Source organism: Salvia splendens, chromosome 11, assembly GCF_004379255.2.
Source record: "Salvia splendens isolate huo1 chromosome 11, SspV2, whole genome shotgun sequence".
Taxonomy (NCBI): Eukaryota; Viridiplantae; Streptophyta; class Magnoliopsida; order Lamiales; family Lamiaceae; genus Salvia; species Salvia splendens.
The window spans coordinates 33,467,744-33,492,057 of record NC_056042.1 but is presented as its reverse complement, the minus strand read 5'-3'; the positions used below and the strand labels follow the sequence as shown (position 1 = coordinate 33,492,057).

At 36.4% G+C, this 24,314-nt stretch overlaps 4 protein-coding genes and 1 pseudogene across 6 annotated transcripts; 3 read left to right on the top strand and 2 right to left on the bottom strand.

Annotated features, from left to right (window-relative positions):
- Positions 1–23: 23 nt before the first annotated feature.
- Positions 24–1,756, bottom strand: LOC121754244. The gene has a single exon (XM_042149616.1). It carries the CDS (start codon positions 1,754–1,756, stop codon positions 536–538), a length of 1,221 nt encoding a protein of 406 aa, XP_042005550.1. The 3' UTR covers positions 24–535.
- Positions 1,709–4,678, bottom strand: LOC121754245 (diacylglycerol O-acyltransferase 1-like). Of its 3 annotated transcripts, none has more exons than XM_042149618.1 (6): positions 4,135–4,678; positions 3,621–3,701; positions 3,317–3,390; positions 3,151–3,226; positions 2,352–2,419; positions 1,709–1,845 (listed from the first exon to the last, which is right to left on the bottom strand). In XM_042149618.1, exons 1-6 carry the CDS (start codon positions 4,552–4,554, stop codon positions 1,788–1,790), a joined length of 777 nt encoding a protein of 258 aa, XP_042005552.1. In that variant the 5' UTR covers positions 4,555–4,678; the 3' UTR covers positions 1,709–1,787. The 3 variants fall into 3 exon arrangements, with proteins under 3 accessions (XP_042005552.1, XP_042005554.1, XP_042005553.1); XM_042149620.1 differs by having other exon boundaries at positions 1,762–1,894; positions 4,135–4,677; XM_042149619.1 differs by lacking the exon at positions 1,709–1,845 and having other exon boundaries at positions 2,301–2,419.
- Positions 4,679–9,439: 4,761 nt separating this feature from the next.
- Positions 9,440–13,352, top strand: LOC121755069 (annotated as a pseudogene).
- Positions 13,353–17,975: 4,623 nt separating this feature from the next.
- LOC121755010 (terpene synthase 10-like) lies at positions 17,976–21,125 on the top strand. The gene is made up of 7 exons (XM_042150296.1): positions 17,976–18,218; positions 18,661–18,925; positions 19,156–19,537; positions 19,608–19,826; positions 20,057–20,195; positions 20,501–20,749; positions 20,835–21,125. The coding sequence occupies exons 1-7, from the start codon at positions 17,976–17,978 to the stop codon at positions 21,123–21,125; spliced, it is 1,788 nt and encodes a 595-aa protein (XP_042006230.1).
- Positions 21,126–21,858: 733 nt separating this feature from the next.
- On the top strand, positions 21,859–24,153 carry LOC121753849 (magnesium-dependent phosphatase 1). Its single transcript, XM_042149112.1, has 4 exons — positions 21,859–22,022; positions 22,593–22,764; positions 23,593–23,709; positions 23,808–24,153. The coding sequence occupies exons 1-4, from the start codon at positions 21,913–21,915 to the stop codon at positions 23,976–23,978; spliced, it is 570 nt and encodes a 189-aa protein (XP_042005046.1). The 5' UTR covers positions 21,859–21,912; the 3' UTR covers positions 23,979–24,153.
- The last annotated feature ends 161 nt before the right edge of the window (positions 24,154–24,314 follow it).

The following is a 24,314-nucleotide window of genomic DNA, read 5'->3' as shown; positions in this document are numbered from 1 at the left end:
AGCATGCAAAAGATAAACGGAAATTAAAAACAAAAGAACAGTCATCTACTCTTTGTTAGAATAGCTGCAACTACAATATTAATAGTAATTCTTTACCAATCTAGTAAAGGCTAAGAAACTATCACCAACACTATGATAGTAAATTTATAAGTACATACCCACGGAAACAGATTGTGAACCCCCCCTCCAAATACTACCAGTAAGCTGGAACCTCATAATAAAAAAAATGACTATCTCTGCAGAATACTTCATCTTCAGTTCCTGTTATGATCCACTAACAAAAAGTTCTGCACAGTCGGACCACACAAGACGCTTCAGAAGGAGACATCAAGACAGGTTCAAGATTCCAACAATTCTGAAATTTGGTCCTTATACGGCTAGTCAAAACCAACCAAATCATGGGTACCTACCATTTGTTTGCCAAAGTCTGACTTGTTTATTTGTTGAGGGAAAACCACAAAATCCACATCCAGCTAGCCATATATCTTCACCAGCCTCAGTAAACAAATGTTGTTTGGGGGAATACATGATGACATCAATTCGTGCTTTGCTTCATAACATTCCCTCCTCGAGGCGATCGCCAGAGCCCTGTAGTCCCTTTCGAATCCACAGTCTTATGTGGACTACAGATTCTCCCCGACTTAGAAGATTTACCGTTTTCCTCAGCACATTTTGGCAGTGAGCTCCCAACACTAGGATTTTTATCTCTATGGTCGACCTTTGCTTTCCCAGGGAAATACAAGTCATCGGGATTAAGAGGTAAAGAAGCAGGATCAAGCTCAAAGGAACCTATCGGCACTCCTTCTCTTTCCATGCCAGTCATTTTGAAACTGGGAACAAAGTGAGAGAACTTGTACAGCTCTTTCGGGTCTATTAAAAATGAATTGGTTACATTTTGCTCACGCCTCAGGAAGAGGCTCACAAATCCATTGACCTTGTCCAAGTGGACAACTTTTATGCCAATACCTTCAGCAAAATCCGAGAGAACCTCAACAATTTCATATCTGAATTTCTCATGATTCTCGGGGTCAGAACTCCAACTGATGTCCCAGTCTCTCAGAAGAGCCCAAACCTCCCCTTTTCTTGGGTATAAGAAAAAAGAACCTCTCTTTTTCCCTTTTTCACAATGCACTTGATGAGAGAGTGACAAGCATCCAGATATTTTGTCAGTTTTGCCAATCTTGAAACTTCCACAACCAACAGGCAACTCTGCCTCTACCCACCTTTTAAAAGAATCATGTATAGGAACAGCTTCCAGCCATGTAATATGCAATTCAAACGGAGAAGAACATACCTTCCTCACCTTGGCGTAGAATCTTGGCATGCTATCTAATGTATCATAACAAGCCCAAAACTGATTGACACGAAACTGGTTTTCATCACGCATCTTCTCAAAATCACTAAATTCTGGGTCAGGACACTCCAGATATTCTATGTCTGGATCATTACTTGAAGATAAATCTAGGTCAGAGCTTCCAACTTCAACTGGGTCAGCAGGAACAGTAGACCTACCACCAGTTACCCCTCTGATCTCAGCTTTTTTATTAAAACCCTCATTGTTGTCCTTCAAAGTTTCTTTGGAATGAACAGCTCCTGTCTCTTTGTTTTCAAACTTAGAAGATTCTGGAACTGTGGGTAAACTATTTTGATTAACATGCTTTGAGTCTCCAGCATCCTTATGCTCCTTAGCATCTGTCTCTGTGCTTGTGTGAGGTCTCTTGAGAGGTCTAGAATCATTATCTTCATCAGCTTCCATGTATGACACATGCTGCCTGCTCCGTGATGACTTACGTGCAGATTGAGCTTGAGCAGCATTGGTCTTGGCATTTTTGGATTCCTTCCGAACTGGACCAGGTTAATCATAGTTCAATGGTATTCTTCTCTCTAGCCAAATCTAAGATAAAATTGAGGGGAACATTAAAAAAATCTTATATATTACTGGGACTATAGGCCATCTTCAAAGAAGAATCTAAACAAGGTAATTCTTGACCTAGGTTAAGGGATCAGCATATTGAAGATAAGAAAAACACTTAAAAATCCTGCACTACCTTCACAACCTTCACATATCAGAATGCAGTAGTGCCGGAATTGTTTTCTATATTATGTCCAATTATAGTGGTCTGTCAAATAAACAATCATTACAATTTCTACCTAGAGAAAGCCATCAAACCATACCAACCATACCATATAGATTGGTGGGCGGCCGCAAACTAACGCCAGTTCAAACATTCCAGATGAGTATATGTTCATAAAATCTTTCATGTCAAATCTTGAAACAATCTCAAAGTGCTAATCACACAATTCCCTCATTTTAGAAACAATGTTCTACTTTTATAGTACTGAAGACATACCTAAGAATGACAACAACCGAAAACAAGATCGCCGTTGTTGTAATTATTACATGTAGAAAAACTGCAACCTGCAACAGAATAAATTCAACTAATACTATATTCACAAATATTATTTGCATGGACCATTAAGCACAATGGTCAACTAAGCTCACACCACATAACAATTAATACTAGGAAGGTCAACCAACAACAATGTAAAGAACACTATAGAGAAATGCCCCTACTGCAACAGAGGCAGAATTAGTAAGCAAGCACAATGGTGGGTAAGGCACTAAGACCTATTATCAAAGAAGTAAGGTAATGCCTGTATTGGATAGCGACATAGAGTAAAAGTTAAAAATAAAACTGAAGTGGACTAAGTTAATTAGTCTGAGAAGAGTAGTTTCAGTAGTAGCTAAGTTAATTAAAGGTAGAGAGTATGGCCACATAATTAGCAAAAAGCAGCTAAACATCATCAGCGATTCAGCATTCATAACATTATCAACTGTACCAAAACTCTCAGGGTGTAAGTGACACTAAAATGTTCATGTAACTCAACTATATGACTTTTTATGGTATCATAGACAATGAAGCAAGGGACTGCTATGATGATTAAAAATTCAAGTGGCAAACTGTGTCCATTCACATTTGATGTGTACACAAATTAATAAATACTCCCTTGCTTTAATCATGGTTCAAGAAAGAATCTATGCAGCTTAGCATAGTATTGAAAGGAGAGTAAGCATAAATATCATCCTCTACATGAGAATGCTGAACAAGAAAAACGGGGGGAAGGAGGAATGAACCGACATTTACTTACCCACTCATGTATATATTTTAGTTTCACCAACTTCTCAACAAGAAATGCAGCAAGCGCAAAAACTGGAAGACAAAGACTGCAGAAATAATATAGAAAAAAGATACGGTGAAGATAGCCTCTTACGAATCCTCCCAAATTTCAATAAAAGGGTACAAGATACAATTACCAACACATTAACAGTGGCCAATCACTAAGTGACGTTGAACTAAACCAAAATCCTGCTTTGATCAACCACCCATACTGAATAATGACAGCGTTAGATATTAGAGACAAAAAAATTAAAGAATTCCAATTAAGATGTAGCAAGTACGTACTTAACTACATGAAAGAAAAAGAGAGAATATTTCTTAATGTATACGTTTGATATACATGCATCAATGATAACTAGAGACTTCAGCTAGCAAACATGTGATAATTCAATGCAGTGATATTTGCACGGGTAAAAAATGGCCCTTGTGCGAATTACACACCTTCATCAAATTCTCAATTATAAGTCTGCTATTTACAGCAACAAGCACCACTACACAAAGGTTGAACAGACCAGCATGGCTCTGCAAGAAGACAAGTAAATCATTATTGAAATGTGAAAACCAAGTTTTCCCCTTCCTTTAAACCAACATGTGGGGTTAAGGGAGTTCAAATTTAATATCACCAACTAATTATTGCTTTATCGAATCCAATATACTTGGCCTCGTTTTCTGAATCGGGTCAAATAAACATCACAAGAATGACAAACTATAACAGTTATTCTTATGATTCTTCAGTTCAAGCATAACAGTTACTTCAGTAAATTAATCACAACATAAATGTTACACTAATCTTCGTTCCTTATTAGAACAAATCAACTATGGAAGCAACTCAAGCAATAATTATGAATTCAACATCATATATTCCAGTAAGAAAAAATTTAAACTCGGATTTCAGGAAATCTAAAACTGTTCATGCAACGCCATGTAATCTAAAAGAAGTTCAAGTCCAACCTACCTGTTTAAAGATAGCGTCGGAGCTAAGAGGACTCTCCTTATTTTTGCGGTGAGCAGGCGCCGCTGCTCTGAACATGAATTTGGCGGCCATTGCGTCCGTTCCCTTGGCATTACTACTTTCTCCACCCTCCTTCACTTTGCCCTCCCTCTCCTCCTCATCCTCGTTGCCATAACTCAACTCCCTATCCTGCTTCCTGTCCTCGGATTCCGCAGCTCCGCCTCGGGAATTCCGAATCAAACTAGCGCCGTTTCTGTCACCTCTGATGTCATTGATTGCGCTCTCAGCCTCCGGGGAGCTGGAATCGGAGCCGGGGACAGGCGGAACGGAGAGCCTATGTCGAAGAGTGGCGTGCTGCGCGCCGCCATTCTCGGCGCCGGACGAAGTCGCGCCGACGATCTCGGGCGAGTCCATGATCGCCATTCGCGTGGAAAATTGAGGGAAAATTGAAGTCTAATTCAGAACTTCGCCGAGAAGAATTCGGTTCAAGAGAGATGAATTGAAAACACGGGTTTAAATTGAAAATAGAAATGCTGAGGGAAATTAATTAATCATGCATTATTTTTATTTGTAACTATGGCGGCGTATTTTAGCTTTAGCGGCGCGCGGTGGCATAGCCCAATCATTGCAGTAAGCCAATAACATTCATTTTGTATTTACAATATGCATTTTATTTATTTTTTCTAATTATGAAATTATAATATTGATTGGTAATTGTCTTTATCCATACAGATAATTGTCTTTATCTAAAGACAATTACCAACTAATGTAATTAACATTGATTGGTGATTGGTAATTGTATCTAAAGATTGGTAATTGTCTTTAGCTAAATAAAATAGTGAAATTTATATTCATTGATAAAAGGAATATATGAATAATTAAAAAGAGATTAAACCAAGGGGACTAAAGTAGAGTAGAATGCAAAATTCTCAAAATATTGGACATAAAAGGAATAATCTAAATATTAAAACCCCAAAATGAAAAAAATAGAATAACACGCCAACGAGAGTGGCGTTTTTCCCATTTATGGAAAAGATAACAAAATGGGTACATTTACGTAATTTTAAAGGCAAAGTAGCCTATAAACCCGATTTTTCCCCCCTACGTGCCCAGAGCACTTCAACCAAATCAGCCTGCAGTGTCGTATGTGATGTTTCCCTCCGCATATCGGTGAACCGTTGGATCAAGTATTCATTAGTACGTGGTACACCCATCTGCAGGGGGGCGATGACAATACCGTGACTTGTACTAGCACACTCTTCCGGTGCCCAGCGCTCTGCAGCATATCCTTCGTCTTCTGTAATCATATTGTGCAATATGATACATGCATACATGATGTCGACGACATCATTCTCGTGCCAAGCTCGTGTAGGGCACCGTAAAATGGCCCATCGCGCTTGGAGCTCGCCAAAAGCTTGCTCATCCTTCCTAGCACCCTCTTGTTTTCGCTCGAAATAGGATTGTCTCGCCCCAACCGGTTGTCAGATCGTCTTGACAAACACGAGCCAACGAGGATATATCCCATCGGCCAAATAGTATGACATGTTGTATTGCGTGCCGTTGGCCACGAATCAGACCTCCGGACCCTAACCCCGACACTCGTTGTTCGATCATGCAACACCAAAATACGCATGTCAGATTCGAAAACGGTAGTCAGCAACGGCTTCCAGGATCATCGTAGGGTGTCTCCCTTTGAATCCAGAAGTGAACTGCCCCTTCCAAGCCACCGGGCAGTTCCTCCACTCCCATTGCATGCAATCGATGCTGCCCAACATCCCTGGAAAATGGTGCACCCTACTGTGCATATCTATCAATCTCTGGCATTCATCGGCATTTGGCTTCCGTAGATACTCCGAACCGAAGATAGCCTGGATGCCCCTACAAAACTTTCTCAGCGCTTGTAGGGAAATCGTTTCACCCATCTGTATATTCGTCAAACATGTCAGCGGGCCCGGCATAGGCAAGCTGCCTAATTGCAGCGATACACTTCTGATACGTCGACAATCCGAGCCGGCCGCTGGCATCATGTCGGAGGGTGAAGCACCTGAACCGCCCAGCCAATGACGTCGATATATGGATGAATAGCCGTTGCGACATTCTGAATCGCCGACGGAAAATCTCTAGTGGATAACAGGGGTTATCGCCAAAGTAGTGTTCCATCAGCCGCTGGTTGGCCCCGGCATGATTACGGCGGATTGTCCACCGATGATGGATCGGCCGAGGCACCGCCGCTGCTGCTTCCTCGTCAGCTTCACGTTGCACCTCTTCAACCAGTTCATCGAACGCCCTATCGATCATTTCTTGATAATCATCGTCAGTATTAATTTTTTAAAGTAGAATTGAGATAAATTGAAAAGAGTGGAGATTAAAATGGGGTAAAAAAATTGAGAAAAATGGGTATATTTATAAGAAATAAGAAAAAAAAATCGAAACTTGGGCGGAGCTGCAGCTCTCGGCCGCCAAAATAGGGCGTCGCGGCTCGCGCCCAAGAATCTCGGCCAAGCCGACTGCTCAGCGCGCCCATGGGCGCACACCCGACCGCGGCTCTCGTTGTCCGTCACTATAGGGAGTTGCGGCCAGCCACCCCCTGCCCGGGAGCCACGACTCCCTTATTGTAGACACTCTTAGAGTTGTTGGCTTACAATATCTTCGAGAGGTAATAAAATACACTTCACTACCTCCATAATATATTGGAGAGCTAATAAAATACTACATCTGTCCACAAAAATAATATTAAATCGATTAGTTAATTTTTCTGTTTCAGTTAAATTATATTTCTGAAATTCAATAATAAAATAATAAAATATTGTAAAGCTCATTTTAAAAGTAATTGATGATAGGCAAAGAGCTCAAATACTTACTTATATAGTGGTTGCGATTGACGTGAAATATATATTAGTATTGTTTCCATTCGTCCCTTATTAATTGACATCATATGACTTGATACAAATTTTTAAAAATATAATTGAAAAGTAGCCCATCACTACCTCCTCACTCACCTTATCACAGCTATTGAACACAATTCCCTAGCTACTGGTGCACTTCATGTACCTCAGAATCCACTTAAGAGCATTCCAATGCTCTTTCCCAGGATCAACCATGTATCTGCTAGTAATTGAAATAGCATGAGCCAAGTCTAACCTTGTACAGATCATAGTGTACATAATGCTCCCAACCACACTAGCATAAGGAATAAACTCCATCTCCCGTGCTTCTTGCTTAGACTTAGGAGTCTGCTCCTTAGACAGCTTAAAACTATGTGAGAGGGGATTTGTAGCAGCTTTAGTATTATCCATGTTGAACCGCTTCAGAACTTTCTCAATATAGCCAGACTGAAGTAGCCATAGCCTTTTACAGTCTCTGTCTCTCTGAATATTAATGCCCAGGATCTTCCTTGCTTCACCCAGATCCTTCATTTCAAAGCTAGACTTCAAATCTTGCTTGAATTTATGTATCTCAGCCATAGATGGTCCAACAAGGAGCATATCATCTACATAACGCAATAGATAAGCAACCGGTGTACTGCCTTTTTTCTTTTTGTAAATGCAAACATCAAATTTTGACCTTATAAAGCCAATTTTCCTCATATGCTCATCAAACTTTCTATTCCACAGTCTAGGACTTTGCTTGAGCCCATAAATGCTCTTCTTCAACAAGCGAGCCTTGCTTTCTTCACCAATCTTCACATAACCCTTAGACTGGTCCATGAAGATTGTTTCCTCAAGATCACCATTGAGGAAAGCATTCTGTACATCAAGCTGCTGTAATTCCCAATTAAACTAATCACACAGCAAGCAAAATCCTAATAGAAGTGTACTTCACAACAGGAGCAAACACCTCACTAAAATCCACACCTTCTCGCTGTGTGAAGCCTCTAGCCACCAAACGAGCTTTGAATTTGATTCTATCTTTATCAGTGGTTTCAACCTTCTTTTTAAACACCCATTTGCAGCTTACTAATCTCCTTTCCTTCCCATCAGATTTTAGCTGAGATTTATCCACCAAAATCCAGGTTTTATTCTTGAGTAAAGACTCAATCACTTCATTCATAACTTTCACCACTTGTCTCTATCTTTACTTCTCATTGTTTCCTTATAAGTGAGAGGATCAGCAAGCTCTATGTTCTCAGCAGCACATAGAGCATAATAGACCACATCAGAGAATTTTTCAGGAGGCTTTGCATTTCTTCTTCCTCTATCTTTAGCAATTTGATATTCTCTGACTGTAGTTTTTGTACCGCCTCCACCTTGATTGGAAGCATCATCAATTTCTGGCTCAGATTCACTCTCTGAGTCACCAACTCCACCTACACTTTGGCTCAATCCTACTGACTCCACCTTGAAGAAGTCACTATCAGCTTCATCAGAGTTCTTACTTTCTCTTAAGTAAGGCATTTGATTCTCAACAAACACCACATCCCTACTGATGACCTTCTTCTTTACAGGCTCAGTAAATCAGAGCCTATATCCATCCCTTAACACTTTTTGATAGCCCAACACATGATACACTTTAGAGCTCTAGCTTCAATTTAATTTCTTAACGAATAACTCAAACAAGACCCTAGCCCAACTAGAAATCATCGCCTCGTTGGGATCTTATTGGTTCGGTCCAATAAGAATCCAAACCCATGTGTTCTTTTTAGGTCAAAAGTTGCCAGCCATATATAAACATTAGAGAAACGCACAACATTTATGATACTAATTATGTTGTACATTAATTTGTATTTATTACATTTATATCACGACAATAACAAAGTTCTTGATATTTACAATCAAGTTTTAAGTTGATCGAAAAATCTAAAATTCGGCCAAAGACACACACCCTTTATTTTTGTTATCTTGTCATCACCTTTTTATTATTAATAGTTCATTATCCATCTATATACTTTGCAACTTCATACCACTTATGTCACAAATACTTTTCGTGAGGTAAATATCGAAAATTACCCGACAACCATTAATAATAATTTGGATCTTAGAGTTAAAATTTTGCATTTGCCACAACATAGTAATCATAATTATGTTTTAAACCAAATCTTTATTTATTAGGTTGTTAACTCTATAAATCTATTTGTCATAAGTCATTATTTACTGCGGTCCTGGTTCATTTTTTAGGTCGTAGAGTGCTAACATTTCAAATCTTATTAATTAGGAGTACTCGATTCCAATTTTATGTATCTTTAAATTAATACTATAATTTACGGCTTACCACACCATGCTATCTATATATATGTGTAAGAGCAAGCTAATTAATCTCACTAAACGGACAAAGATCCATCTTCAAAAACAAAGATAAAGTGATCATAAAAATGTCTAGCATTATAATGAGCATGGCGATTCCCAACAAGCCAACAAAACTTGTTCATAACTTTGCCAATAAATATCCCAAAACGCAGATAGCTTCTTCACAAAAAGGCTGGAGGCAGTCTTGCTCCCTCAAACACACCGCCGATCAAACCTCCGATCAAATCCAATCTACACGGCGGTCGGGTAATTACAAGCCTACCCTTTGGGATTTCAATCGGATTCAGTCACTCACCAGTGTATACACGGTACGCATGTGCCCCCTCTGGCTTTTTTTAAGTATATACTCTCTCCGTTCCATATTAGTAGAGCCATTTTGGTACGTTCCATAGTAGTGAAAATCAACACATTTCTTCTCACTTACTTTTTCCTATCTCTTACTTTCTTCTTTGTCATACTTAATTATATTTTTATTTAATACATTATACACCTATTTCGTAATCTCCGTGCCGAAAAGAAAAGCCTCCACTACTATGAAACGGAAGGAGTATAAAATAACAAGAGATCAACTTAAATACCTAGCGAGTCATCAGGCGATTTAGGGATGGAAGCTCACTAGGGTTTAGTTGATCTCACAACCAGCCGTGATTAGGTTTTGGTTGGTCTCCACTTATCATGTATGCTGCAATGAAAGAAATATATTGTACCTAGCCCTCGTAAAATCTAACAAATCGTCATTCGTTTTAAACAGGAAGAGAAGTACGCCACCCGGGCTTCTGAGCTCGTTGAGCAATTGAAGAAGCAGCTGTGCCAAAAATCAAATTGGCTCAAGCAGTTGGAGTTGATCGATGACTTGCACAAACTAGGGGTTTCTTACCATTTCGACAACGAAATCAACCAAGTCTTGAATCGTATCTATATGGAGCAGAAATATTGCAACAATGAGGAGAGGGATCTGTACTCAACAGCTCTTGCTTTCAGACTCCTCAGACAAAATGGTTTTAGGGTTTCTCAAGGTGCTCAAATTGTTCCCTACATACTTTTTTTTCTTTATATAATTCCCTTTTTCTAATGGACTAATTAGTCAAACAAGGATTTCAAATAGAAAAAGACTAAAACGTTAACTGGCCCAACAATATATTTGGACCGAAACAGAAAAATGACCAACCCAACAGTATATTCAGGCTTCAAACATGTGAAATTTCTTTCAAACAATACTTAAGCCATAAAAATGATGGTTTCACAGACGTGTTTGATGGTTTCAAGAACGACGGCGGCGAGTTCAAAGAATGCCTAGGTGGTGATACAGAAGGAGTGTTGCAACTCTATGAAGCTTCTTTCCTTTTAACGGAAGGCGAAACAAGTCTTGAGCAAGCCAGATTATTTTCCAAAAATCTTCTGCAGAAAAAACTGGACGACGAAGAAGTATTGGATGAATTTCTCTCCTCGTTGGTGCGCCGTTCTCTAGAGCTTCCTCTTCACTGGAGCGTTCAAAGGCCGAACGCCAGATGGTTTGCCAACGCGTACTCGAAGAAATCACAGGCAAATCCCATCCTTGTTGAGCTTGCCAAATTGGATTTCAACATTGTTCAAGCAGCATACCAAGAGGAACTCAAAGAAATCTCGAGGTAATTACAAACTACTTAACATGCCTAATAATTGAAGATATACGACGATGATGAGTGTATGTCTGCGTAGATGGTGGAAGGAAACGGAAACTGAAAACCGAATACTCATCTATTAATATCTTAATATTATCCATAGCTGAAGTGAAAATGAGGAAAAAGTCCCCTAGGAAAAAAAGTAGAATATAATCACTTTACTCCATTTTCCATGGAAGAGAATAGAACACACAATTGATATAAAAATTTGAAACCAAAACTTATGTTTTGCATTGTTATGTGACTGTGTTTGATTGTTTCAAAAATGAGAACATAGATTTCATATCGAGTCTTGGCAACGATATGAGAGGACTACTACAACTCTATGAAGCATCATTCCTACTCACCAACGGTGAAGAAACCCTAGAGCTAGCCCACAAATTTTCCACCAAATATCTTCAGGGACTTGTTGATGGTGATGGTGATGACGATGACGATGAGGATAATATTTTAGAATCAGTGCGCCATGCTTTGGATATCTCGATTCACTGGAGGGTCCAAAGGCCGAATTCAAGATGGTTTATCGAAGCATATGGGAGACGACCCGAAAGTAATCCAGTAGTGCTAGAGCTTGCAAAATTGGCCTTCAACATCACTCAAGCAATGCATCAACAAGAACTCAAAGTCATATCCAGGTATATAGAAATGATCATGACTAATTCTAGGTCATTTTAGATCAGATAACAACAATATAGATGAGTTATTTACCTTAGCAAACGACTCCTAATAATACCATATGATATGTCTTATGTTAGAATTTATGAATGATTTACATGTATAGATGGTGGAATTGGAGACAAGGCTAAGTGAAAAGCCTCCATTTGCAAGAGATCGGATTGTGGAGTCTTACTTGTCGACCATTGATGTCCTCTCACAACCTCAATATGCTTATTCGAGGATCACGACCACAAAAGTTTGTATGTTAATTACAACAATCGATAATATATTTGATGTCTATGCTACCATGGAAGAACTACAACTCTTTCATGATACTATTCAAAGGTGAGCTACACATGACATTTAGGACATCCACAATGCAGAACATTATCTCATCACTTCACTCTAGCGGAATATTTCTTATTCAACACATGATTTTTGCATTTTTGGTTTATGAGTTGAGTGGGGAGAGAATAAAGTATGAGCGGAAATAAAGTACAGATAATAATGTTTCCAAGTTAGGAAATACTGAGTGAGACATCCAAAAAAAGGGAAAACGTGTCTCTTAGTATTTACGTAACTTTATGTGTACCATTATTACTTTTCTTCTCTTTGTCAAATTGCAATTTCTATCGATCATTTATGAACCTATGTATGTAGTGAAAAATGTAACATGTCACCCTTATTAATCACTCATATTTTTTTATAGATGGGATCTTGAAGCAATGGAACAACTTCCAAACTATATGCAAATATGTTTTCTCATACTCAACAACTTCATCAATGAGATGGCATACGATGTTCTCATAGAACAAGACATTCTCAGCATTCCACAATTAAGAAAATCAGTAATGCTTCTGTTCTTTCCCTAATAAAAAAAATGTCATAATTTTATTTTATTTTCATTTTTTACAGTGGCAAGATTTATGTAAATCACTTATACAAGAGGCGCAGTGGCAGGCCGCAGGGTACACACCAACAATAAACGAATATATGGATAATGGGTCGATTTCAAGCTCGGTTCCTGTAATACTATCACACACATTTTTTCTCACCACAAATCCAATAGAGAAGGAAACAGTTAAGAGCTTGTACGAATATCACGACCTAGTTCGGTGTTCATCAATGATTTTGAGGCTTACAAATGACCTTGCAACATCACCGGTTCGTAAATAAAATTTGTACTAGTATATATTTATGATCGATTATGATCAAATGAAAACCACATGAATGGTTCATATTTTGTACATTAAATGAATAATGACTATAAATTATTGATCTGAAAATTAGGGTAAGATACACATTTGATAGTCATACTTGAATAGTTATGATAATTGTATTTATTTAATTTTATTTTGAATTGTTTTTAGTATGGGATGGAAAGAGGTGATGTGTCGGAATCGGTTCAATGCTACACGAAGGAATCCGGAGCTTCGGTTGAAGAGGCTCGAGAGTATGTGAAGTTGATGATATGGGAGACTTGGAAAGAAATGAATGAAGAAAGAGTTAGAGATTGTGGATTTTCAAAAAAATTATAAAATGTGCAATTGATCTTGGTAGAGTCGCACATTATATATACCGAATTGGAGATGGTGTTGGAATTCAGAATAGTCATATCAAGGATCGTATTTCAAGTTTGTTTTTTGAACCTATTGTTTGAAATTATGTAATAAAAACAGCTCTTGTAAGAAATTAATCTAAGTTTAATGGAATAATTTGCACTATTTGGTATTATGGCCCATATGTATCGGCCCAATACTAACTAAGCCCACCCAAACCTATTTGAAATTTTAAAATGGTACCGTGTAGAGAGTTTGGAACTGAAATTAAGTATCAAATCCAAATTAACATGGTACCAAACATTGTAATTGAAACGGGAAATTTCATTTTCAAATCCAAACTTTCAATATTATGGTACCAAACACATTCATTATGCATAATTATATTTTCTTTTTAGATACGAGGATTTCATAAAACTTTGATACTACTATTTGATAGGAGATTGAAAACACAACATGAAATTACGGAAGCTATATTTATTTTATTATTTACACTAGAGGGTGAAATTGATTTACTGCTTGTTGCCTAGCCTGCCTTTAATAAATATAGAGTACATTAATTTGTGGCTGGTACCCTTCCTCTTATGTAACACAACAGTGCGTAATTCATCAAGGACCAAAACATGTCTTCAAGTTAAATACTTAATTATGTTCATTAACTCAAGCCAGATTATATTTAATAATGGTAGCTGTTAATGAACAAGTCTAGGATTAGACATGAGAGAAATACACAATCAATATGATACTAATGTCATGTATTGTATAGTATTTAATTATATCACGACTTTTGTCCGAATTTTAGATTTTCCATTCAACTTAAAATTTGGTAGTAAATAACACGAACTCTTGTTAGGCTGCGTTTGGAACACAGAATTCAATCCCAAATCCTATGTTTGGTAAAATGAAGTAATTAATATGAAATTGAATTTGAAGAATTTATGCATACACACTATATACAAAATACACTCACGCTCACATTGCACAAAATACACACACTACACACATTTCACACACTACACGCACTACACACACTACACACATTTCACACACTACACAAATTACACACACTTCACACACTACACGCATTTCATACACTTCACGCACTACACATACCACACACATTTCACACATTTCATGCACTACACGCATTTCACACACTTCACGCACTACACACATTCTACACAAACATTGCACACTCTACACACATGCTACACATAAAATAAACATACTACATGCACTATACACAAAGTATACATACTACATACAAAACCACACTACACACATTTTACACAAAATACACACATTATATATAAAATAACACAATATACACACACTATTCACAAACTGAAATTTCAAATTTGGTTCAGTTTTTTAGGTTTTTGGTTAATCTAGTTTAAACTTTTTGAAAATTTTATTTTTTTGAGTTGGTTCGGTTCGGATCGAAAAAATCTAAAAACAATAAAAATCTGCTTGAAATGCGTGTAGTGTGTGAAATGTGTGTAAAGTGTGTAGTGTGTGTAGTGTGTGTAGTGTATGAAATGTGTGTAGTGTGTGAAATGTGTGTAGTGTGTGTAGTGTGTGAAATGTGTGTAGACTAATTATCTACTTTCACTTCTTATCATACATGATAAGTAGACCCCACATTTTACTTGCATTTTATTATAAAATTAATAATACATAGTATATAAAAGTGAGACTTATATGTCACTAATTTTTTCAATCCAATTTTCTTTAAATTTCTTAAAACTGCCAGAATCAAAGTGAACAACTATCATAGGAGGAAGATAATTTTTAATTTGACATTTCAATCTTAATTTAGTCACACTAGTTTTAAAGTTACTCAATTTAATTTACAATTATTTAAAATTCCAACGAAATTTAGTTTCAGATCCAAGATGGTACCGAATATTATAGATGAAACTGAAAATACGATTTTCAAATGCAAACTTCCAATTTTATTGGACCAACCTCAATCAATATGTAGTTAATAATTTTTTTTTGATACTTGAATTTCATAAAACTTGATGTACTATTTGATAGGAGATTGAAACAATAACTTACGGAAGCATAAATGAAAGACTTTAGATAAATAAAAATAATATAATCTCCGTCCCACATAGTGGCGGATCCAGAATTTTTAATTTGGAGGTACGATAAATTTTCATAGTGATTTGAAGTTTCAAAATTTGATGAATCTTTTATCTTCTTTCTAATAGTAGTTTTTTTTATAATTATATTATTTTTTATTTAAAATCTTTATCGTATGTCAAAGTGAATTACTTCTTGGTATTACTACATTCTACTCCTTTTTAAAATATATTTTCTTACATATACTTAAATGTATCGGGAATTGAAAACAGTGTCTATTGTTCTAAACAAATAAAGAGATTAAATTATAAAAGCTGCTAACTGAAAAGTTAAGAAATTAAATTTATTTTATGATAATTAAAATAATTGTGAAATGAAAATAAATTGAATTGTTTTAGAAGAAGATTAAAAAAATGGTTTACAAGTAAAAATGAAATATATTAGATGTTGAAGGGATAAAAAAACGTACTACTATACCCGGAAATGAAAAAAGATTTAGAATTTGATATGAGGAGAGATAAATTACGAAGTGAAAAAATGATTTGGACTCCACAAATGCTCAAAATCCACCGAAAAAAAATTAAGAAAGACAGAGTAAATATTAAATGAAACTAAATGATTTCGCTGGGCAAGGATCTATCCCGCGCCACTGCCATGGCTAGAGAGCTTCCTACCACTGCGCCACTTGCTATGATATGTTTTTGGGGTACATTCGTACCCCTTTGTTCTCACGTGATCCGCTACTGGTCCCACAATAAAGGTCATATTTTGTCATATTAGTATGTCCCACAATAATAGTCATCATTTTATTTTTACCATTAATGGTAAGTATGCCCCATGTTCCAGTAACTTATTTCATTTATATTCTATTATATAACCTATATAAAAAATAGACATTATATCTCACTAATTTTTTTATTTCACTATTCTTTATATTTCTTAAAATTCGTGCTCACCCTAAATGTTCTATTAAGAAACAACTCATATTATCCCTAAATGTTCTATTAAGAAACAACTCATATTATTCCTATATTTATTTTACTAGTAGTATTATTTACACTAGAGTATGAAATTGATTTATAGACTGTTACCTTTAATACATACATTAATTTATAGACTGCTACCTTTAATATATACATTAATTTGTGTCTGGTAGGCTTCCTCTTATGTAATACTCCAGTATTTCACGATGTGACAAAAATGTGTTAAAATTAAATAATAGCCTGTTAATAAAAAAGTATAGGATTAGACTATAGTGAAAATATAGGATGACAATACACTCCTATAAATATAAGGTTGGCAAATCGGGTAGTTATCGGGTCAACACAATATCAACCTAACTCAATAAGGTTCAAAATCACTAGTTTCTTATCGGGTCACTGGGTTATCTTGTTATGCAAAAAAATGTCAGTCTTTCCGTTAATGATAGTAAGTTACTTTAGCTTAACACGACACAATAACGATCAGAACAAGATATTACATGAATAAAACCTGATATTACACGATAAAATATTATATTACACAATTAAGACCTATCATACCATGATTAACATTTTTTCATGAATTAAAACTAAATAATAAAATGAAAGTTTGATACTCCCTCCGCCCCTAAAAAATAAACAACATTTAAAATGACACGGGTTTTAATGCACAATTAATAAAATAAGAGAGAGATAAAAAGAAAAAGTGATTGAAGTATTGTTATTGGAGAATGTGACCCACCTCATTAGAGAGAGAAAAATTTCATTAAATAGTATTGGTCAATTTTTAAGGGATATCCTAAAATGGAAAATGTAGTCTATTTTTAAAGGATGAATGAAGTATTTTTTATTATAAATATAATTATATAATAATTTAATTTCTTAACGAATAACTCAAAGAAGACCCTAGCCCAATTAGAAATCATCGCCTCATCGGGGTCTTATTGGTTCGGTCCAATAAGGACCCAAACCCAAAATTGTGTGTTCTTTTTAGGTCAAAAGTTGACAGCCATATATAAACATTAGAGAAACGCACAACATTTCTGATACTAATTACTATGTTGTACATTTATTTGTATTTAATACATTTATATCACGACAATAACAAAGTTCTTGATATTTACAATCAAGTTTTAAGTTGATTGAAAAATCTAAAATTCGGCCAAAGACACACATCCTTTATTTTTGTTATCTTTTCATCACCTTTTTATTATTTGTCGTTCATTATCCATCTATGCAACTTCATACCACTTATGTCACAAATACTTTTCGTGAGGTAAATATCGAAAATTACCCGACAACCATTAATAATAATTTGGATCTTAGAGTTAAAATTTTGCATTTGCCACAACATAGTAATCATAATTATGTTTTAAACCAAATCTTTATTTATTAGGTTGTTAACTCTATAAATCTATTTGTCATAAGTCATTATTTACTGCGGTCCTGGTTCATTTTTTAGGTCGTAGAGTGCTAACATTTCAAATCTTATTAATTAGGAGTACTCGATTCCAATTTTATGTATCTTTAAATTAATACTATAATTTACGGCTTACCACACCATGCTATCTATATATATGTGTAAGAGCAAGCTAATTAATCTCACTAAACGGACAAAGATCCATCTTCAAAAACAAAGATAAAGTGATCATAAAAATGTCTAGCATTATAATGAGCATGGCGATTCCCAACAAGCCAACAAAACTTGTTCATAACTTTGCCAATAAATATCCCAAAACGCAGATAGCTTCTTCACAAAAAGGCTGGAGGCAGTCTTGCTCCCTCAAACACACCGCCGATCAAACCTCCGATCAAATCCAATCTACACGGCGGTCGGGTAATTACAAGCCTACCCTTTGGGATTTCAATCGGATTCAGTCACTCACCAGTGTATACACGGTACGCATGTGCCCCCTCTGGCTTTTTTTAAGTATATACTCTCTCCGTTCCATATTAGTAGAGCCATTTTGGTACGTTCCATAATAGTGAAAATCAACACATTTCTTCTCACTTACTTTTTCCTGTCTCTTACTTTCTTCTCTGTCATACTTAATTATATTTTTATTTAATACATTATACACCTATTTCGTAATCTCCGTGCCGGAAAGAAAAGCCTCCACTACTATGAAACGGAAGGAGTATAAAATAACAAGAGATCAACTTAAATACCTAGCGAGTCATCAGGCGATTTAGGGATGGAAGCTCACTAGGGTTTAGTTGATCTCACAACCAGCCGTGATTAGGTTTTGGCTGGTCTCCACTTATCATGTATGCTGCAATGAAAGAAATATATTGTACCTAGCCCTCGTAAAATCTAACAAATCGTCATTCGTTTAAACAGGAAGAGAAGTACGCCACCCGGGCTTCTGAGCTCGTTGAGCAATTGAAGAAGCAGCTGTGCCAAGAATCAAATTGGCTCAAGCAGTTGGAGTTGATCGATGACTTGCACAAACTAGGGGTTTCTTACCATTTCGACAACGAAATCAACCAAGTCTTGAATCGTATCTATATGGAGCAGAAATATTGCAACAATGAGGAGAGGGATCTGTACTCAACAGCTCTTGCTTTCAGACTCCTCAGACAAAATGGTTTTAGGGTTTCTCAAGGTGCTCAAATTGTTCCCTACATACTTTTTTTTCTTTATATAATTCCCTTTTTCTAATGGACTAATTAGTCAAACAAGGATTTCAAATAGAAAAAGACTAAAACGTTAACTGGCTCAACAATATATTTGGACCGAAACAGAAAAATGACCAACCCAACAGTATATTCAGGCTTCAAACATGTGAAATTTCTTTCAAACAATACTTAAGCCATAAAAATGATGGTTTCACAGACGTGTTTGATGGTTTCAAGAACGACGGCGGCGAGTTCAAAGAATGCCTAGGTGGTGATACAGAAGGAGTGTTGCAACTCTATGAAGCTTCTTTCCTTTTAACGGAAGGCGAAACAAGTCTTGAGCAAGCCAGATTATTTTCCAAAAATCTTCTGCAGAAAAAACTGGACGACGAAGAAGTATTGGATGAATTTCTCTCCTCGTTGGTGCGCCGTTCTCTAGAGCTTCCTCTTCACTGGAGCGTTCAAAGGCCGAACGCCAGATGGTTTGCCAACGCGTACTCGAAGAAATCACAGGCAAATCCCATCCTTGTTGAGCTTGCCAAATTGGATTTCAACATTGTTCAAGCAGCATACCAAGAGGAACTCAAAGAAATCTCGAGGTAATTACAAACTACTTAACATGCCTAATAATTGAAGATATACGACGATGATGAGTGTATGTCTGCGTAGATGGTGGAAGGAAACGGAGCTAGCAGAAAAACTTCCGTTTGCAAGAGATAGGGTGCTTGAGAACTACATATGGAACATAGGCTTGCTGTTCAAGCCTCAATATGGATATGCAAGAATCATGACAACAAAGCTTTTCATTTTGATAACAGTAATTGATGATGTATTTGATGTCTATGCCACCTTGGAAGAAACACAACTTTTCAAGAACGCCACTCAAAGGTGGGCCCAAGAACACACACATACATATTTGACTCTGTCCCACTTAAAGTGACATGTTTCCTAAAGTGGAAACATCGCTCTTTACTTTATTTTCTATTAACTTAATTTACAAAGCAACACTGCATAATATCACGTTTGTTCTAAACCAGAAATGCTCCACTTTAAGTGGGACAGATGGAGTATATTTAAAATGGCACGAAGGTTGTGTAGTAATCGAAGTGTTTTGTCAGATGGGATGATGAAGCGGTAGATCAACTCCCATACTACATGCAGATTTGTTATATGGCGTTGGACAGTTTCATCAATGACATGGCATACCATATTCTTAAGGAAAAGGGCGTTTTCGTCATTCAAGATTTAAGAAAAACGGTTATGCTTCTATAGCTCCTTTAAACTATGGCAAGGTTTGGGAAAATTATGGTCAATCCTTAAGGTTTGAAACGGATATTATATCCACAACCCTGCAAACACTGGTAAAATCGATGCTGATGTGCAGGTCCATGTAGGCAATTTCGAACGTCACATCAGCATCCATTTTACCTGAATATGTAGTAGTGGGACATATCATGAAAATTGAAACTTCTTGATTTAATTTTTTCATTTTCAAGTCTTATGGTACTGACTAGAATTCGATCAAATTCAAAAAAACAAAAAAAATTAATTGTGTTTTGCAGTGGGGAGATTTGTGTGCAGCATACGCAAAAGAGGCAGAGTGGTACCACACTGGGTATAAACCAACAATGGAGGAATACATCAACGTTGCTTGGGTTTCGATATCAGCACACACCATTTTAACTCATGTATTTTATCTCATTTCAAATCCAATCGAAAAGGAGGCTGCTGAGAGCTTGCGTAACTATCATGACATCGCTCGTCACTCAGCAATGGTTCTACGCCTTGCAGATGATCTTGGAACATCACCGGTTCGTACAAAAAACCTTGCTAAGATATGCACATATCTCATCATATTCACAACTGATCTTGTTTTGGGTTTGAACTTGATTTTAGTATGAGATGCAAAGAGGTGATGTGCCAAAAGCAGTGGAGTGCTACATGAATGAGACGGGAGCTTCGAGAGAGGAGGCTCGCGAACATGTGATGCGTATGATAAGAGAAATATGGATGAAGACGAATGAAGAGAGATTTAGGGAATCTCCATTTTCAGATGATTTTATTAGAAGTGCAGCTGATCTTGGAAGACAAGCACAGTATATGTACCAACATGGCGATGGCCATGGGATTAGTAATCCGGAGATGAAGGAGCGTATTTTAGGTTTGATATTTCAACCTATTGTTTAGGCATCCATGATTCTGTCATTGGAGAGATGCTTGGCTAACACACAATGAATAAAGCCGAATAGTTACAGAAAAGACACATCATACAGGAAATACATCCAACAGTTTATGTGCCTAAGAAATTTATGACAATTACTATAACAAATTCGTTTCAGCGTTTCCACAAACACCTTATGTGCATAATACACGACCGCGTTCTTTAAAAGAGATCATTCTTTTTGTTATATCGTCGACCGTAATACATATACCTCTTTCAAATTTTCATACTAATAATATTCAAAACCAAAATTAATATGCAAAAATTAGACTAGTCAAGATATCATACTCCCTCCGTCCCGGATAATTCGTCTCACTTTGACCGGGCATGAGTTTTAAGAAATGTAATGAAAAGTGAGTTGAAAAAATTAGTGGAAGGTGAGTCCTATTTTTATATATTAGTTTTATAGTAAAATGTGAGTAGGAATGAGTTAGTGGAATATGTGGTCCATTATCAAATATGGTAAAAGTGAAATAGGACAAATTATGTGGGACAGACCGAAATGGAAAAATGGGACAAATTATCCGGGACAGAGGGAGTACAATTTACCTTGGAGTATCTGATTTTGCTAGAATAGTTTTAATTTTAGTACTCTAATTTATATCTGAAATTTTAAATTATTAGAAATTAAAAATTACTAGTAGTAATTATTTTACCATAAAAATACACATCCAATAATTAAAGAAAACAAAAGTCGTCATACAAAAATGCCTTTTGCCTTGAGCAAAACGCGAGGGTGAGGGAGACAGGGGAATGGGAGACGACACGGTGAAGAACGAAGCGATGGAGATTATGGGTATGTGTCAGTTGCTTCCTCGCCTCGTCGTCTTCGATCTCGATTACACTCTCTGGCCTTTCTACTGGTACTTCACCTGCCTTTCTTCCCAATCTTCTCTGCAATTTCTACTTGATATTTCTCAGCATCTGCAAATAGGAAATTTTTACATTCACTGGCTTTTTATCTATGGATGATGAATCACACCGTCGTTGCTGCTTTTTCCTATTCCTTTTTGTTCTGTAATTTCAATAACCACAGTTTAATAAATTGGAACAAATACAAGATAATTGGGACCAGAAATGCCAAGCATCAGTATCGAGTTGTTTGAGCTGAAAAATGGAATTTTTCGATTTGACGACAAAATTTCTGTGACTTTGAGTTATTGTTGGGTAGCTGCTAAAAACAGGGAAGAAATCATGTTACATATTTTAATGTTCAGAAGAATTTCATAGTTTCCCCCAATTCCATTAGGGTTTTGGGTTTTGGGTTTTGGGCCATATTTGGGAACAAATACACATTGATTGTGTATCATATTCTAGTATTGTTTTATCATATTCTAGTGGTCCCTGTATTATTTTAATCTCAATGTTCTTTAGAGTGGAAAACGTGTTCTTTAGGGTGTGCTGAATACGCTTCCCTCGATCTTTATTTTCAGTGAATGTCGCTCCAAACGGGATATGCCGAGGCTGTATCCTCATGCCAAGGGCATTCTCTATGCCCTCAAGGATAAAGGTGTTAAGATGGCAATCGCCTCAAGATCGCCAACTCCTGATATAGCCAACACTTTTCTTGAAAAATTGGGAATAAAATCAATGTTTGTAGCTCAGGTAACCACATCATAGTGTTTGCCTCTCTACATTTACAAATTCATTTTTTATCTGAATTGCACGCTGTTAGAGTAATGTAGCGATAGAAGAGTATAAGAGCAGTTGAATAAATATGCTTTGTTTCTATAATACTACAAAAGTGACTGTTAAAATAAAATGTGTGGGTGATGCTATTTTGTTTCTTTCCATCTCTGTGTGTATGCATTTCTTGGTGAAGGTGAGAACAAAACTCGATGTTTTCCTACCATTTCTTGTTGAATATACCCGCTCCTGTAATACTTCCTATAGTGTTTTAAGTCCATATATTGGACTTGTTCACTTATTTTCTAGCTTTTCATATTTCATCGTCCATGGCCTTATTTTAATAACGGTTATAAGCATGGGATGTTAACTTGAGAAATCTCGAATAATCTGGAAATAACAATTTCTTGGCAAGCCTAAGTTATGTCAAGTTTCTACTTTCTACTGTATAACTTATGGGAAGATTTTCCCCTGAGTAACACTCACATTAGGAGTGCAGAACAGGATTTTTAATGTAAAAAGGTGACTAAGCGATAAATATTTTTCCATCCTTGATATTTTAACAACATTCCTCATACCTCATGAAAGATGAACGGTGTAAACTTATTCTGTCGAAAGAATAAAATCGTCCATAACCGACTTTCATTAGGTCCGTTCAGGTTAGAGACCAGATTTGGTGCTAGTTTCAAAATTCAAGAGGATATTGTTATTGAGTCAAGATACTTCTAGATCGTTGAGATTTTAAATAAATGCTCATAAATTATGTGTTTAGTTTCCACTGTTTCAAATCCTTTTTATCTTTTGCAGGAAATATTTTCTAGTTGGACTCACAAGACTGATCATTTTCAAAGAATCAATCGCAGGACCAACATTCCATACACTGAAATGCTCTTTTTTGACGATGAGGATCGCAATATAGATGCAGTAAGACTTCTTTTCTTGTTATTTCTTTGCAAAGCTTAGATATTACTACAGCTACTTCTTTACTGGGGTACTTTAATTTTGATATATGTCACGGCCAGGTATCTAATATGGGTGTTACAAGCATCTTGGTTGGCAACGGCGTGAACCTGGGCGCTCTGAGACAGGGTCTGTCAAAGTTTTCACAGAACCAGTCGCCTTCGGAAAGAAGCAAGCGTGGTTCACGAAACCTCTCGAAAAAATCGAGCACGTCAGAAACAGAGGAGCAATAAAATTCTCTATCCATTAAGGGAACATGAAGACAAACCGTTATGTATTCGTGTAAAATTCTCAATCCATTGAAAGGCCTTGAAGATTAACCCCAAATTTGAGGTTATCATTTGTTTGATATGCCTCCAAACCGTTTTGTATTCATGTGTACATGTTAAATAAATGTATTTTCAGATATATGGAAACTTGCAATCATTTAAAATAGTTGAAATTTATTGTAAAGTTACATATATTCGTTACGCACTGAAATAAGTGCAAGGTATCGGTTGTATGGGCAATAGATATGGGTTTATAGATCTTTTCACTTGATAGACTAGTTGTTTCAGATGAATTTCGTG